The sequence below is a fragment of the Chlamydomonas reinhardtii genome, chromosome 2 (assembly GCF_000002595.2).
Source record: "Chlamydomonas reinhardtii strain CC-503 cw92 mt+ chromosome 2, whole genome shotgun sequence".
Taxonomy (NCBI): Eukaryota; Viridiplantae; Chlorophyta; class Chlorophyceae; order Chlamydomonadales; family Chlamydomonadaceae; genus Chlamydomonas; species Chlamydomonas reinhardtii.
In genome coordinates this window covers 2,247,697-2,259,119 of record NC_057005.1, presented here as the reverse complement: position 1 = coordinate 2,259,119, position 11,423 = coordinate 2,247,697, and the positions used below count along the sequence as shown (strand labels likewise).

Genomic DNA, 11,423 nt, shown 5'->3' with positions numbered 1-11,423 from the left:
CGGCGGGTTTTTCGTCATTTGTCAGCGGCGAACACTTCATTTGGCAGTGGCGATCTGCGCGTTTCGGTGCGTCTTTCCGCAACGTTCTTGGCCGCAGCGCCTCCTTCCCTCCCTACTCAGCTATTGCCCCTGCAAATGGAGCAAAGCGTGAAGGCCCTCCCTCCATACATCTCCTGCCTCCTCCCTCCTCCCTCCTCTTCCCGCCCTCCCTCCCGCCCCCACCTGCTCATGGCCAGTCCGTCGGCCTCGCGGCAAATGGGCATGCCCACCACCTCCACTGCGAAGTCCAGGTCCCGCACCATACGGCTGATGACGCGCCACTGCTGGTAGTCCTTGCGGCCGAACACCGCCACGTCGGGCTCACAGATGTGGAACAGCTTGGTCACCACGGTGCACACGCCCCTGGGGGTGGGGGAGCGGGTGTGAGTGGGGGCAGTGGTGTTGTTTGCAGCATTCTTGTGTTGAAGAGGGGGCTTGGTGCAGGGGCGAAGATGCGCATACCGGTAAGCGAAAGAGCCGAGGAGGCAGGCAAGGGGACAGACAAGGAAGCAGGCAAATTCTTGGTGAGTTTGAGCGGTGGCTGACGGATGAGGGAGTCAGTGTGTGTCCGCGTGCGGCTGGCGGCAAACGCACGAGCCTATGCCTGAGTCTTGAACGGCAGCGCCTCCGCCCGGTTGTTGTGTGTTCTTCCCCGGTGATTTGTCGGGTGCTTGTCCAGGCATCCAATAGTCTGAGTATCTGAGCACCTAATTGCCACCCCTCCCGCACGCGCGTACACACACACACACGCACGTGCTACACGCCGCCCCCCCCCACTGCCGCCCGCACCGCGCCCCGCTGCCCGCGCACCGGAAGAAGTGCGGCCTGCTACCTCCGCACAGCGGCTTCTGCAGCCGCTCCACAGTAACGTAGGTCTCGTGGGAGTCGGGGTGCTGCGTCTCGCGACCCACAACGTTGGAGCCCTCGCCCGCGCCCGGCACTGGGGAGTGGGGAGTGGGGGGTGGGAGTTGCATGAGAACAGAAACATTGGGAACAGGATACAAGCAGGGGGATCAGGGGACAGCAAGTAGAAACATCAGGCAGGGGAGTGGGGAGGGGCATAGCCGTTCACGGTGCACGCAGTAAGTGAACTATGAAGTTCATGAAGGATTGCCGACGGGGGGGTTGCATTCATGATTAATTAAGAAGTGAAGTCGTAGGCAGGTACGTTGCAGCGTAGACGCGTTATTACCGATGTCCGTGAAGTCCGGGGGGGGCAGGCGGTGGCAAGGGACAGACGCAAGGAGGGAGACAAGACAGAGAGCCGAGGGGCCAAGCGACCGATGGGCACACGGTGAATCTGGGGTAGAGGAGACACCGCTGAGGTTTGGCGCCCATGTACAAGAACGCTGCAAAACGCATAAGTAGATATCGAGCACCCGTTCCGTACCGATTGAGTAGCCCTTACCTGCCACGTAAAGCGACTCCGGCTCAAACACAGCGTGGGCGCCCGCCGCCTTGAGCATTGCACGGTCATCATCCTGAGGCGGCGGGGACCGAAATGTGTGTGTTTTGGGTTCTTGTTTGCCGTATCTAGCTCAGTGAGTCGGGCTTAAGCTGCGACTTGACAGCGAGCCAGCGCCGCGCCATGGTTATGGCGCGCTCCCCTCGGGCACGGCGCGTTACCTCCTTCCCCGCCGTCGCGGCCGGCAACCCCCGATTCAGTACCCCCACAACTATGCACGCCGCGACCTCAACCCAGCCCCCTAACTCGTCTCCGTTCTACCTTAGCCCGCTCTGACCATTCCTCTCGGCCTGCCCGCCCCCGGTCCCGCTCCTGCGCCCGCGCCCGCGCCCTCGCCCGCGCCCACGCCCACGCTCACGCCCACGCCTACGCCCATGCCCACGTCCACGGCCATGCCGCCACCGCCCTCGCCCGCTCACCGGGTTGCGCGGGTAGACGTCGAAGTCCTCGTGTGCCGCGAACTGTGTGGGGTTGACGTAGATGGACGCCACAACCACGTCCGCGCGCTCCCTGCGGAGGAGCGGCAGCGGCAGCGGCATTGGTAGCGGCAGCGGCGGCGGCATTTTTAGCAACAGCGGCAGCGGCAGCGGCGGCGGGACAGTGGATGCACGCAGGACCGGCATCAAGGCTGCTACCGTATGGTGGTGCCGGTAGATGTGGGACAGCGCTGACGTAGGGCAGGGGTCAGGGGCTAGGGGCCCTGCCGCAGCACAGCCCACCGCCCCCGCCCCGACACCTGCTATGACGGTCATCATCCGATTTGGTCCCCATTGCATTTCCGCTCCTTGCTAGGTCCTAATGTGCACCCGGCATCATTACAACACTGACAATCGACAGCCCCGCACTCACAGAGCCGCTTTCACCAGCGACAAGTGACCATCATGCAGGTAGCCCTGTGGGATGAGGTGTGATGTGAATGTAAACGTATAACATACGGTGCTACCACTGATATTGCGCGGACTCCTCAGCGCCAATGGCCCAGACACGCAGCTCTGGTTCCTTACTGGCTACGTGGACTGTCGCCTGAGATTCATGTACGGCAGGCATGTGGGTCGGCCCACGCAGCATCCGGCGCGTTGGGTTGGCCCATGGCCCCGAGCAGGCACGAAACCCCCCGGCATGCCCCCAGTTCCTAACCACAAAGCGCGCGAGCTTACGCCAGTCCGCTGGAGCATATCCACAGCCCCGCTGAGAGCTACACACTCGCTCTAACACATGCCCTCGGCTGTGCGCCCGCTCACCATGGTCGGCACAAGGGCCACCTTCCGCCCGCTCTTCTTCTGCTTGCGAACCCAGGCACGCATGTCCGCGGCCGTGGTGAACACGGGCAGTTCCTGGCTTTCGTCCGACATGTTCAATTGGCTTAGGATAGGTTAATATGACACGATATTGGGACAGGGGCAACCAGTTTTGAGCGAGCAGTCCGGGCGGCTGAGTTGTGTACCCGGCTGTGTTTACTGTAGTGCACACAGGATATGTGCTATAGTATTGCAGCAACATACAACAACGGAATTCTGTATGCAACTGAAGTTTCGCATGCAGGTGCCGAACGGCGAATGCAGTGCAATTGCTGCTTGCACGAGTGTCAACCGGCCAGCAGCAGCTAAAGACATTACTTCATTTAGCATGCAATAATATCAACATGGACTTATTCTTATTTGCAATAGGCTATCTTGGCTTGACCGCGTTCTTTATTGGCATCCTTCTTTTCGGCGAGAGTCCTGTGTTTCGCAACACCCCTATAGCCTCATTGCACTGGTTCGTGACCCAGGGCATTTTCGATGGCCTGGGGTAAGCGCTTGCGGCAAAGCGGCGTTTTGGCGGGACTGGCGCTAAAGCGGCACGCCTTCATGGGTCCAGGGTTTCTGCAACCCCACACCCCTGCCCTGCCTCCTGCCTCCCTGACTCACTCCTATTTCTGTCCTCCACACGTGCCCCAGATGGATTGTGGCCAAGACATGCGGCGCGCGGGGCGCCAGGGCGCTTGACTCGGTGTACTTGACCTGCTGCGAGCGGCCCAACGCGGCCCTGCAGGTGCGTCGCTGCAGGGCAGGCCCGGGCGGGCCTGCTGACGCCAACCAGTGTCGGCGCAATTATTCTATTGGGCAAAACAAGGATGGCCTTGCGTCAACTTGTCTGTGGAGCCGGCGGCGCTGGGCTGGCAGCGTGCCCGCCTGCTCCCGATGCACTAGTGGTTGTGAGCGGGAGAGGTGTGCAAGCACACGCACTCTTACAGCCCTTGTGTGTACTACCCGCCATGATGCTTTCAGGTGGCGTACCTCGCCATGGTCCTGGGCGGCTACTGGCTCTACTGGAACAACCTGTTCTCGCTGCTGCCCAACCCGTGGGCGGACAGGGACCACATGTGAGCATTGAAATGCAGTGTGCCCAAGCCTCAACGGCGTCGTGCTCTTGCCTTCTCCAATACCGTACGCATGGCTAGTTCATCTTCGATAAATAGTGCGTAGTGAAGCACCCCAACGTAAACCATACCGTATGTTGTGCGGCCGCACACATGCCCCAGGCGCACTCCATGGCTGCATGCGGTGACAGCAGCAGCAGCCGCAGCAGCCGCAGCAGCCGCTGCAGCAGCTGCAGCCCCCGATCTGGACGACCTGCCTGTGCGCGACAACCAACACACTACCCAGAAACTGAACCACCTTTGCCTCCCCCCCACGTGTGTGCACCACTGCACACACACCTCATCTACCCACGTCCCCCACACACCCCCACACACCCCACACACAGCCTGCTGGGCTCGGCTTCCGTGGCGGTCAGCCTAGGGCTGTTTGTGTTTGCCTCGGCGTCAGACCCGGGTACAATCCGCGCCGGCGACGCCGACACGTTGGCGGCCTGGCACGCGCTGTACCCGCTGGACAACGCCATCTGGCCCGAGAAGACCTGCTCCACCTGCGGCCTGTCGCGCCCGGCGCGCTCCAAGCATTGCCGCATCTGCAACAGGTGTGCGGGGGGGGGGGGGTGTGCGTGGGGGTGAGGGTTGGGGGCCGGGGAGGCGGGGGCTGGGGTCAGGCGGAGGGGGCTGCCGCTGGTGTGCGTGATAGGTAGGGCTGCGCTGCAAGAAAGGCAAGTACGCCCTCCACGTCCGCTGTCCCGGCTTTGGCTGCCTGCCTGCCTAACAGCCTGCCTGCCTGCCGGCCCGCCTGCCTGCCTGCCTGCCTGCCTGCGGCCGAGCAGGTGTGTTGCCCGGCACGACCACCACTGCGCCTGGATCAACAACTGCGTGGGGGCCGCCAACATGCGCCACTTCCTGGCCTTCCTGGTCGCCAACCTGGGTGAGCGGAGGGAGGGAGGGCGACAGAGGCGGAGGCGGGTGGAGGCACCAGTAGAGGTGGAGGTGGGGGTGGGGGTGGGCTGAGGGCCGAGGGGCCGGAAGGGATGTGGGCTGCTGGGGAGTTTTGTCGCCCGTGCACTTGGCTGGGTGGAGGGCGAGGGTCTATGCAGGGGAGAGGGCCGCTAGCAGCCTAGTGGTGATAGGGTTAATCCCGTCCCGCCCGTCCTGCCGCTGCGTCCCCTTTCCTCGCGCCTCGCTTTCCGCGCCGTGGTCGGCCGTGCATCTCCACATTGGCCCGTGCGGCTTGCTCGCCCACAAATTGCCTACCGTCCATCATTCTCTTATCATGTATGTAACCCCCGGCACCACCACCGCCACCACCACCACCACCACCACCACCACCACGCCGTGCCGCACCCGCCGTGCCGCCGCCGCTCGCAGCCATGTGCGCCTACGGGGCGGTGCTGGCGTGTGTGATCCTGGGCGGCGAGATGGAGGCACGTGGCGTGTGGCGGCTGAACCTGGTCAACTACGCCACCGGCAGGGTGGTGCCCATGTGGCGCGTGCCCAGCAAGTGAGGCGTGCGGCGTGCGTTGCGTGTGTGTGTGTGTGTGTATGTGTGTGTATGTGTGTGTGTGTATGTGGGGGCCAGGATGTGTGTGTCGGGGGACCAGGATATGGGCCCCAGTGGTGTCCGGGCGCACACAAGACACGGATAGCCATACACAGGAAGGGAATGGGCGTGAGTGTTGGGCGCTCGGGGGGGCCGGGGTGTGGATACCAGCCCAAATCAAACCAAACCAAGCGAAAATAGCGAAACTAGCGGAGCAGAGGCGGACGATGCAAGGGAAGGGGGGCGGGGTGCGCTGCTGACAAGTCAAGGGGCGGGGTTAGCTATGAGAGCTGTACGGCAGCAACGAGCGCACTCACATGCGCGGCGTGGGCGGCCGCGCGCTTGACGCTTTCTACGCTGAGAAACACGCCCCATACCAGGTGACGCGCTCAGTACCCGCTACTGCACGCGCTCGCAGGATGCTGGAGTGGCTCATTGTGCTGTACCCGGTGGGGGTGGCCGTGGGGCTTTTCATGGGCGTGGGTGAGTGGGCGTGTGTGCTGGGCAGGAGCTGTCAGCCTACACGCGCAAGATGTTTGTGAATGTGTCTTGACAACCTGCGTGAACCGCATATCGCAGCTGTTGCGATGTGTCGGCTGCTCCCGGCTGCGCGCAAGCTAACGCCTCTGATGGGCATGGCGAGCGTGTGTTGCGTCGCACCTAGTAGCCCCCCAAAGCGGCGTCACTCCCAGACGTTTCACCAATGCCCCCCATGCCCCCCTTCCCGCCTCTGCCCTCGCGTGTACGGCACGGCCGCGCGTGTTTGTACGGTTCGTGCCGTACAGCAACGCTGCTGGTCGCGTTCTTCCTGTCGTACCAGCTGTACCTGCTGGCGGTTGGCCGTACACAGTACGAGATGTTCCGTTGGCGCGACCTGCACCACCAGATGCTCGAAGAGGCGGAGCAGCAGGAGGAGCAGCGCATAGCCGCGGAGCGAGAGGCGGCAACGAGGGAGGCGGAGGCGGCCGGGAAAGGGGGTGGCGGGAAGCAGGTAGGCTCGTCTGAAAAGCGAGGCGGCTGGCTGTCTTCGCTGTGGGGTGCGCGCCGGGTGAGGGTGGAGCTGCCTAAGAATATATATCACCGGGGGTTCTGGCGGAATGCGGCGGAGGTGCTGGCTCCGGAGGTGTACCTAGAGCAGGAGAAGAAGAAGGCGCGGAGGGCGGCGGCGCGGGCTGCGGGGGCCGCCGGTGCGGTGGACGCAGGCGGCAGCGGGAGGCGGGAGAAGCAGGGGGGTGGCGGTGGCGTTGGTGCAGGCGGCAAGGCGCAGCGTGGCAGCAAGAAGACGCAGTAGGGACGGAGCGAGGAGGGACGGCATAGGGCCAGCTCAAGTGCGAAGCTCGGGATTCTTGCAGTCTGATGGCGTTCCCACAGCAACTGTAACGCACAGCTGATCGTTTCTGTGGCTGTTTGATTGCGGAGGCGGGCCCAACCCTTGGCGGGTCTGGTGGTCGGCGGCGTGAGTGCCGGGGTCCTCTACTCCTCCCTGAGCGGTCGAGGGTGCAGCCACGTGCTAGGTCTCGTGCTCGTTGCTGCCGGGTTCTAGCTGCTTCGGGCGTGGCCTGACCCTGCTGGTTAACCCCGAGACCAGACGAAGATGAAAAGCCCGCGAACATGTAAATGAATGGTTGTTACAACCCGGAGGCCTGATGCCTTGTCAAATAGCAGCAATAGCCCCGTGTGGCCTGCTCGCGCAGCACGCACGAACGGAGGCCCTTTCTTGCCAGCCACTGAAACAGTTGTAACAAGGACACGCAGGCATACAGCAGAGTGTTGATGTGCGAAACGCTATATAAATTCGTACGGCGTCGTATGTCACGCAAACATCAACCACACAGCACCTCACGCCCCGCAAATCCTGGCCCATCGACACCTTTCGGCGCCTCGTGGACTGAGTCTACGCCCACACGCAAACTCGCGCATTGCCTCTGTGCATAATGAAACAAACGGCGCGGCCGTGGCACGCGTGCGTTTGATAGGTAGGTTGAGTAGTTGAGCCCCGCCGACGGCGTTTTGCACCGTTATATATTGGCGGACCCTCATTCATGTTCCTTGTCTCGTTTTTTCCACCCGAGTAATCATAGTATGCAGGAATTAAGCCAGCCAGCAGTGCACCACAGCGGCACCGCCGCAAGCATGCAAGCCTTCCCCCAACGCCCAGTCCATGAAGGGGTAGGGATGATTGTGTTATATACCGTACTTCTTGTCCTCACGGAATTGAATGTAAGCTTGTGTGACGAGGGCATTAGCCCTGGCACGGACGTGCCAAGCCAACGGAATGCCACACGATTATTTAGAGTTGGCACCATGCGCGCCGCAAGGCACCACACGACGCGGTCATGCAAACACGTCAAAATGAGCAGAGCTTGCATCCACGCAAAGCCCCCAAGGCTCCAACGGACACGCACATACACACGCTCACACATGACACACGAACTCGGATGCACACAAGACACGACGGCGAGCCGTCAACACCAAGCAAAGCCTTACGCAGGCTCCGCAGCCGCCTTCTCGTCACGCAGGTTCGCCACGGCGTTGCTGCTCCTCTTGCGCTTGACGATCAGCACCGCGACCAGCGCAATCAGCAGCAGGCCCGCCGCCACGCTGGCAATGATCACGCCGATCATCAGACCCGTGTTCTTGTCGTCGCTGCTGCCGGTGCCGGCAGCCGTGGAGAAGCTGGCCTGGGTCACCGCCTGCGTCAGGCCGTCGCCGGTGTAGGTGGCGTTGAAGTCCGAGTAGCTCAGCGTGCCGGCACCCATCTTGGAGGCGGCGCTGGGCATGGAGGTGGTAAGCACCGTAACGACCTGGCCGGCAACGGTGAGGATGCCCGACAGCGGCTCGTTGCTGCTGCCCACCAGTGCCAGCTGCTGGGTGATGAGCGCGTTGGACTGGGCGAGGGAGACCGCCAGGGCCAGCGTGACGTTGTCCTGTGGAGGGTTGGGATGGGGCGGGTTGAAGGGGCCGGGTGAGGTGAGGTTTCGTCGAGGGCGGCGGCAGTACGGCAGTGTGTGGCGGGCGCACACGGGGCGTCAGGCGGGCGGCCGCAGAGCTTTCTCCGCTCTGCCCGCCTCTGTATCCAACCCAACCCGTAGCCCGGTGATGCCCGCGGGCCCACAGCCCCCACGCTCGCACACGCACACACACACACACACACACACACACCTGCAAGGCCCAGTTGTTCTGCAGCAGCTGGCGGCGCGCGCCCAGCACCCCAGCCGTCCGCAGCCGCCGATGGTGGTGCTGGTGGCGGTGGGGAGCAGCCTCCGCGCCGGCACCCTGCATGCGCGCGCGGCGGCCGGCGGCAATCCACTCCGCGAGCTGCACAATCTCATGCGACAGCAGCCGCTGCCGCGATGCGAAGCCACCGTCTTCTTCCTCGGAGCTCGGCTCCGGCTCGAACTCGGCAGCGGCGGCGTCGGCAAAGCGGGTTGAGGCGATGGCGCTGCGGCGGGCAGCACGATGGCGACCACCGACGAAGCTGATGGAGTTGAGGCCACCGCCGCCGTTGATGCTGATGGTGCTGCCGCTGCCGGTGGTGGTGATGGTGCTGCCGCCGCTGGTGGTGGTGGTGGTGAAGGTGCCACCGCTGCCGGTCGTGATGGTGGCGCTGGTGCTGCCACCGCTTCCGCTCGTGCTGATGCTGGTGCTGGTGCTTCCGCTGCTTCCGCTCGTGCTCGTGCTGATGCTCGTGCCGCTGGGGCTGCTGGTGCTGGTGGTGCTGCCTCCCAGACCGTTGATCAGCGCCAGGAGGCCAGACAGATCCGTGGCGCCTCCGCCGTACAGGTTGCTGAACAGGTCAGACTCGTCGGAGCCCAACAGCGCAGCCAGGGAGGCGTCGGCCACGGTGGACACGCCGAGTGTGTCATCCAGCCTCACTGCGGGGGGGGGAGGATGGCAACACGTCAAATGACGGGCGACACAGTCAGCTTGCGGTCGAGGCTGCCAATGGCTCCTTGCCGCCAGCGCGTCCTGCCCGCCACCTTAGGGTTTAACTTTGGGCTAGAGTTCACAGCCCCCAACACACGCACACATACACAAACACGCGCACACATACCGCCCGCGCCCGGGCGCACCTCCATCGATGTTGAGCATCAGCGCGAGGCCGGTCCACACCGCTTCCAGCGCGTCACGTGACGAGGCGCCGTACAGGGTGGTGAATAGCGAGGCGATATTGACAACCGTGCCCAGCACCTGTAAAAGTTTGGAAATGGGGTTTGCAAGAAGGTTTGGGAATGGGGTTTGCAACCACAAGCCGCAGGCAAGGTCAGGGACGTCGGAAAGTCTGGGTGGCAGCGGAGGCACCGGAGGAAGGCGATACATTTTGCGTTTACGCCCCAATCGACCCCAAACCCACCCAGGTCTCTCTCTGTCATGCCATTTGCAAACACGGGCCAAGGATACGCACAGAAGCAGACACGCAGACACGCAGACACGCACCTGGTAGTTGGCCAGGGCAACCGCCACGCCCTTTTGCGAGTAGTTCTTGGTGGTTGGCGCCTCAACCGTCACGTTGACGTAGTCGTAGCCCGCCAGACCGCCAGTGTACGAGCTGCTAACTCCCAACCGCCGCGCGTAGCGACTCATCGCGCTGTCCAGATCTGACTCATCGTTGAGCACGGATGCCAGGCCCGACAGAGGCGAGATGATGGTGCGGTTGAAGTACTTCTTCGGGAGCTTGCTCCACAGCGTGACGTCGGCGAAAGAGGCGCCCGTGGAGCTGTCCTTGGCGCCCAGGATGTAGGCGGTTCCGTTTGTGTAGGTGGCGTTGACAAAGCCGCCGTCGGAGGCCAGGCTGATGCGGGCAGGGCGGCTGGAGAGGGCGCCCGACACGCCACCCACGGCGAGCACGCGACCGGTGATGGGGTTGGGTATGTCGTAGCAGGTGCAGAAGCACGGCGGCGGCGCGTTGGGGGGCGGGTTGGGAGGGGAGGGAGGGGAGGGAGGAGGGGGCGGGGGAGAAGGAGGCGGGGGAGGCGGGGAAGGGGGGGAGGGAGGAGACGGGGGAGGAGGCGAGGGGGGAGGAGGGGAGGGCGGGTTGGGAGGGGGAGGAGGAGGGGAGGGAGGCGGGCGGGGGAATGGAGGGGGAGCAGCCGGGGGAGGGGGGTCGGAGGTCACCGGGTCGGGCGGGGGGGAAGGGGGGCGTGGAGGAGGGCGCGGGGGGCGGGGGCTGGGGGGCGCGGGGCTAGGGGGAGCCGGCGACGCGTCCAGAGGAGGGGGCACGCCCGGTGCAGGGCTAGGAGGCAGAGGCGGAGGCGGGCGGGGGCGAGGGGGCGAGGGAGGGGGAGAGGGAACGCCGGGAGGGGAAGGAGGAGGCGAGGGAGGAGGGGGCACGGAGGGCGGAGGCGGAGGAGGAGGAGGAGAGGGGGGCGGGGGAGAAGGCGGCGGCCGCGGCCGAGGAGGACGAGGAGGAGAGGGCGGAGACGGAGGCTGAGGAGAGGGAGGAGGAGAGGGTACAGGAGGTGGCGGCGGCCGGGGGGGACGAGGAGGAGGAGACGGAGGGCGGGGCGGCGACGGTGGGGCTTGGCAGTTGTACAGGCAGACCTTGCCCTCGGGGATCGAGCCATTGAACTCGGTCACGCACTGGGGGTCGGAAGCGCTGGCCGCCGACTGAGCCTCAACCACCGTCAGCGGAATGAATTCTGTCGACGGCATGATCATTTGTAGAACCAGCAGAAGAACGGCGCCGCGCAGCAGCGCGCAGCCCGTGCGGGCCGCGGCTGTGAGAACCGCCATGGGCCCCAGCGGGCAGTACGCGCAGTGTCTCCTTTGGTCACCACAACGCAGTCCTGATGTTCGCTTATGAGTTGTCTTGCTTCTTCCAGAGTCAGTAGTATCAGATGCAGACAGTCGCTGTGAGCGAGCGCCGTGAGCGCCGCTTTATGTCTTCGGCCGGTCGGCCTCCAGTGTGGTCGCACCACACTTGTGTGCGTGGCTTTTACCTGCCTTATACGCAGTGTAAGTGAGGCGGACTATTGAACCTCCTACATGCCAAGCGCTTGTTATACGCTGGCTTG

At 63.9% G+C, this 11,423-nt stretch overlaps 3 protein-coding genes across 3 annotated transcripts; 1 reads left to right on the top strand and 2 right to left on the bottom strand.

Annotated features, from left to right (window-relative positions):
- Nucleotides 1-11: 11 nt before the first annotated feature.
- CHLRE_02g090150v5 (uncharacterized protein) lies at nucleotides 12-2,993 on the bottom strand. Its single transcript, XM_043059406.1, has 7 exons — nucleotides 2,746-2,993; nucleotides 2,354-2,397; nucleotides 1,924-2,014; nucleotides 1,448-1,520; nucleotides 850-979; nucleotides 223-402; nucleotides 12-129 (listed from the first exon to the last, which is right to left on the bottom strand). Exons 1-7 carry the CDS (start codon nucleotides 2,854-2,856, stop codon nucleotides 117-119), a joined length of 642 nt encoding a protein of 213 aa, XP_042927040.1. The 5' UTR covers nucleotides 2,857-2,993; the 3' UTR covers nucleotides 12-116.
- A 100-nt stretch (nucleotides 2,994-3,093) lies between these two features.
- CHLRE_02g090100v5 (uncharacterized protein) lies at nucleotides 3,094-7,019 on the top strand. The gene is made up of 8 exons (XM_043059405.1): nucleotides 3,094-3,295; nucleotides 3,445-3,538; nucleotides 3,775-3,869; nucleotides 4,253-4,465; nucleotides 4,700-4,797; nucleotides 5,238-5,370; nucleotides 5,828-5,892; nucleotides 6,195-7,019. Exons 1-8 carry the CDS (start codon nucleotides 3,147-3,149, stop codon nucleotides 6,698-6,700), a joined length of 1,353 nt encoding a protein of 450 aa, XP_042927039.1. The 5' UTR covers nucleotides 3,094-3,146; the 3' UTR covers nucleotides 6,701-7,019.
- Nucleotides 7,020-7,025: 6 nt separating this feature from the next.
- On the bottom strand, nucleotides 7,026-11,383 carry CHLRE_02g090050v5 (uncharacterized protein). The gene is made up of 4 exons (XM_043059404.1): nucleotides 9,847-11,383; nucleotides 9,483-9,600; nucleotides 8,572-9,284; nucleotides 7,026-8,336 (listed from the first exon to the last, which is right to left on the bottom strand). The coding sequence occupies exons 1-4, from the start codon at nucleotides 11,140-11,142 to the stop codon at nucleotides 7,893-7,895; spliced, it is 2,571 nt and encodes an 856-aa protein (XP_042927038.1). The 5' UTR covers nucleotides 11,143-11,383; the 3' UTR covers nucleotides 7,026-7,892.
- Nucleotides 11,384-11,423: the final 40 nt, after the last annotated feature.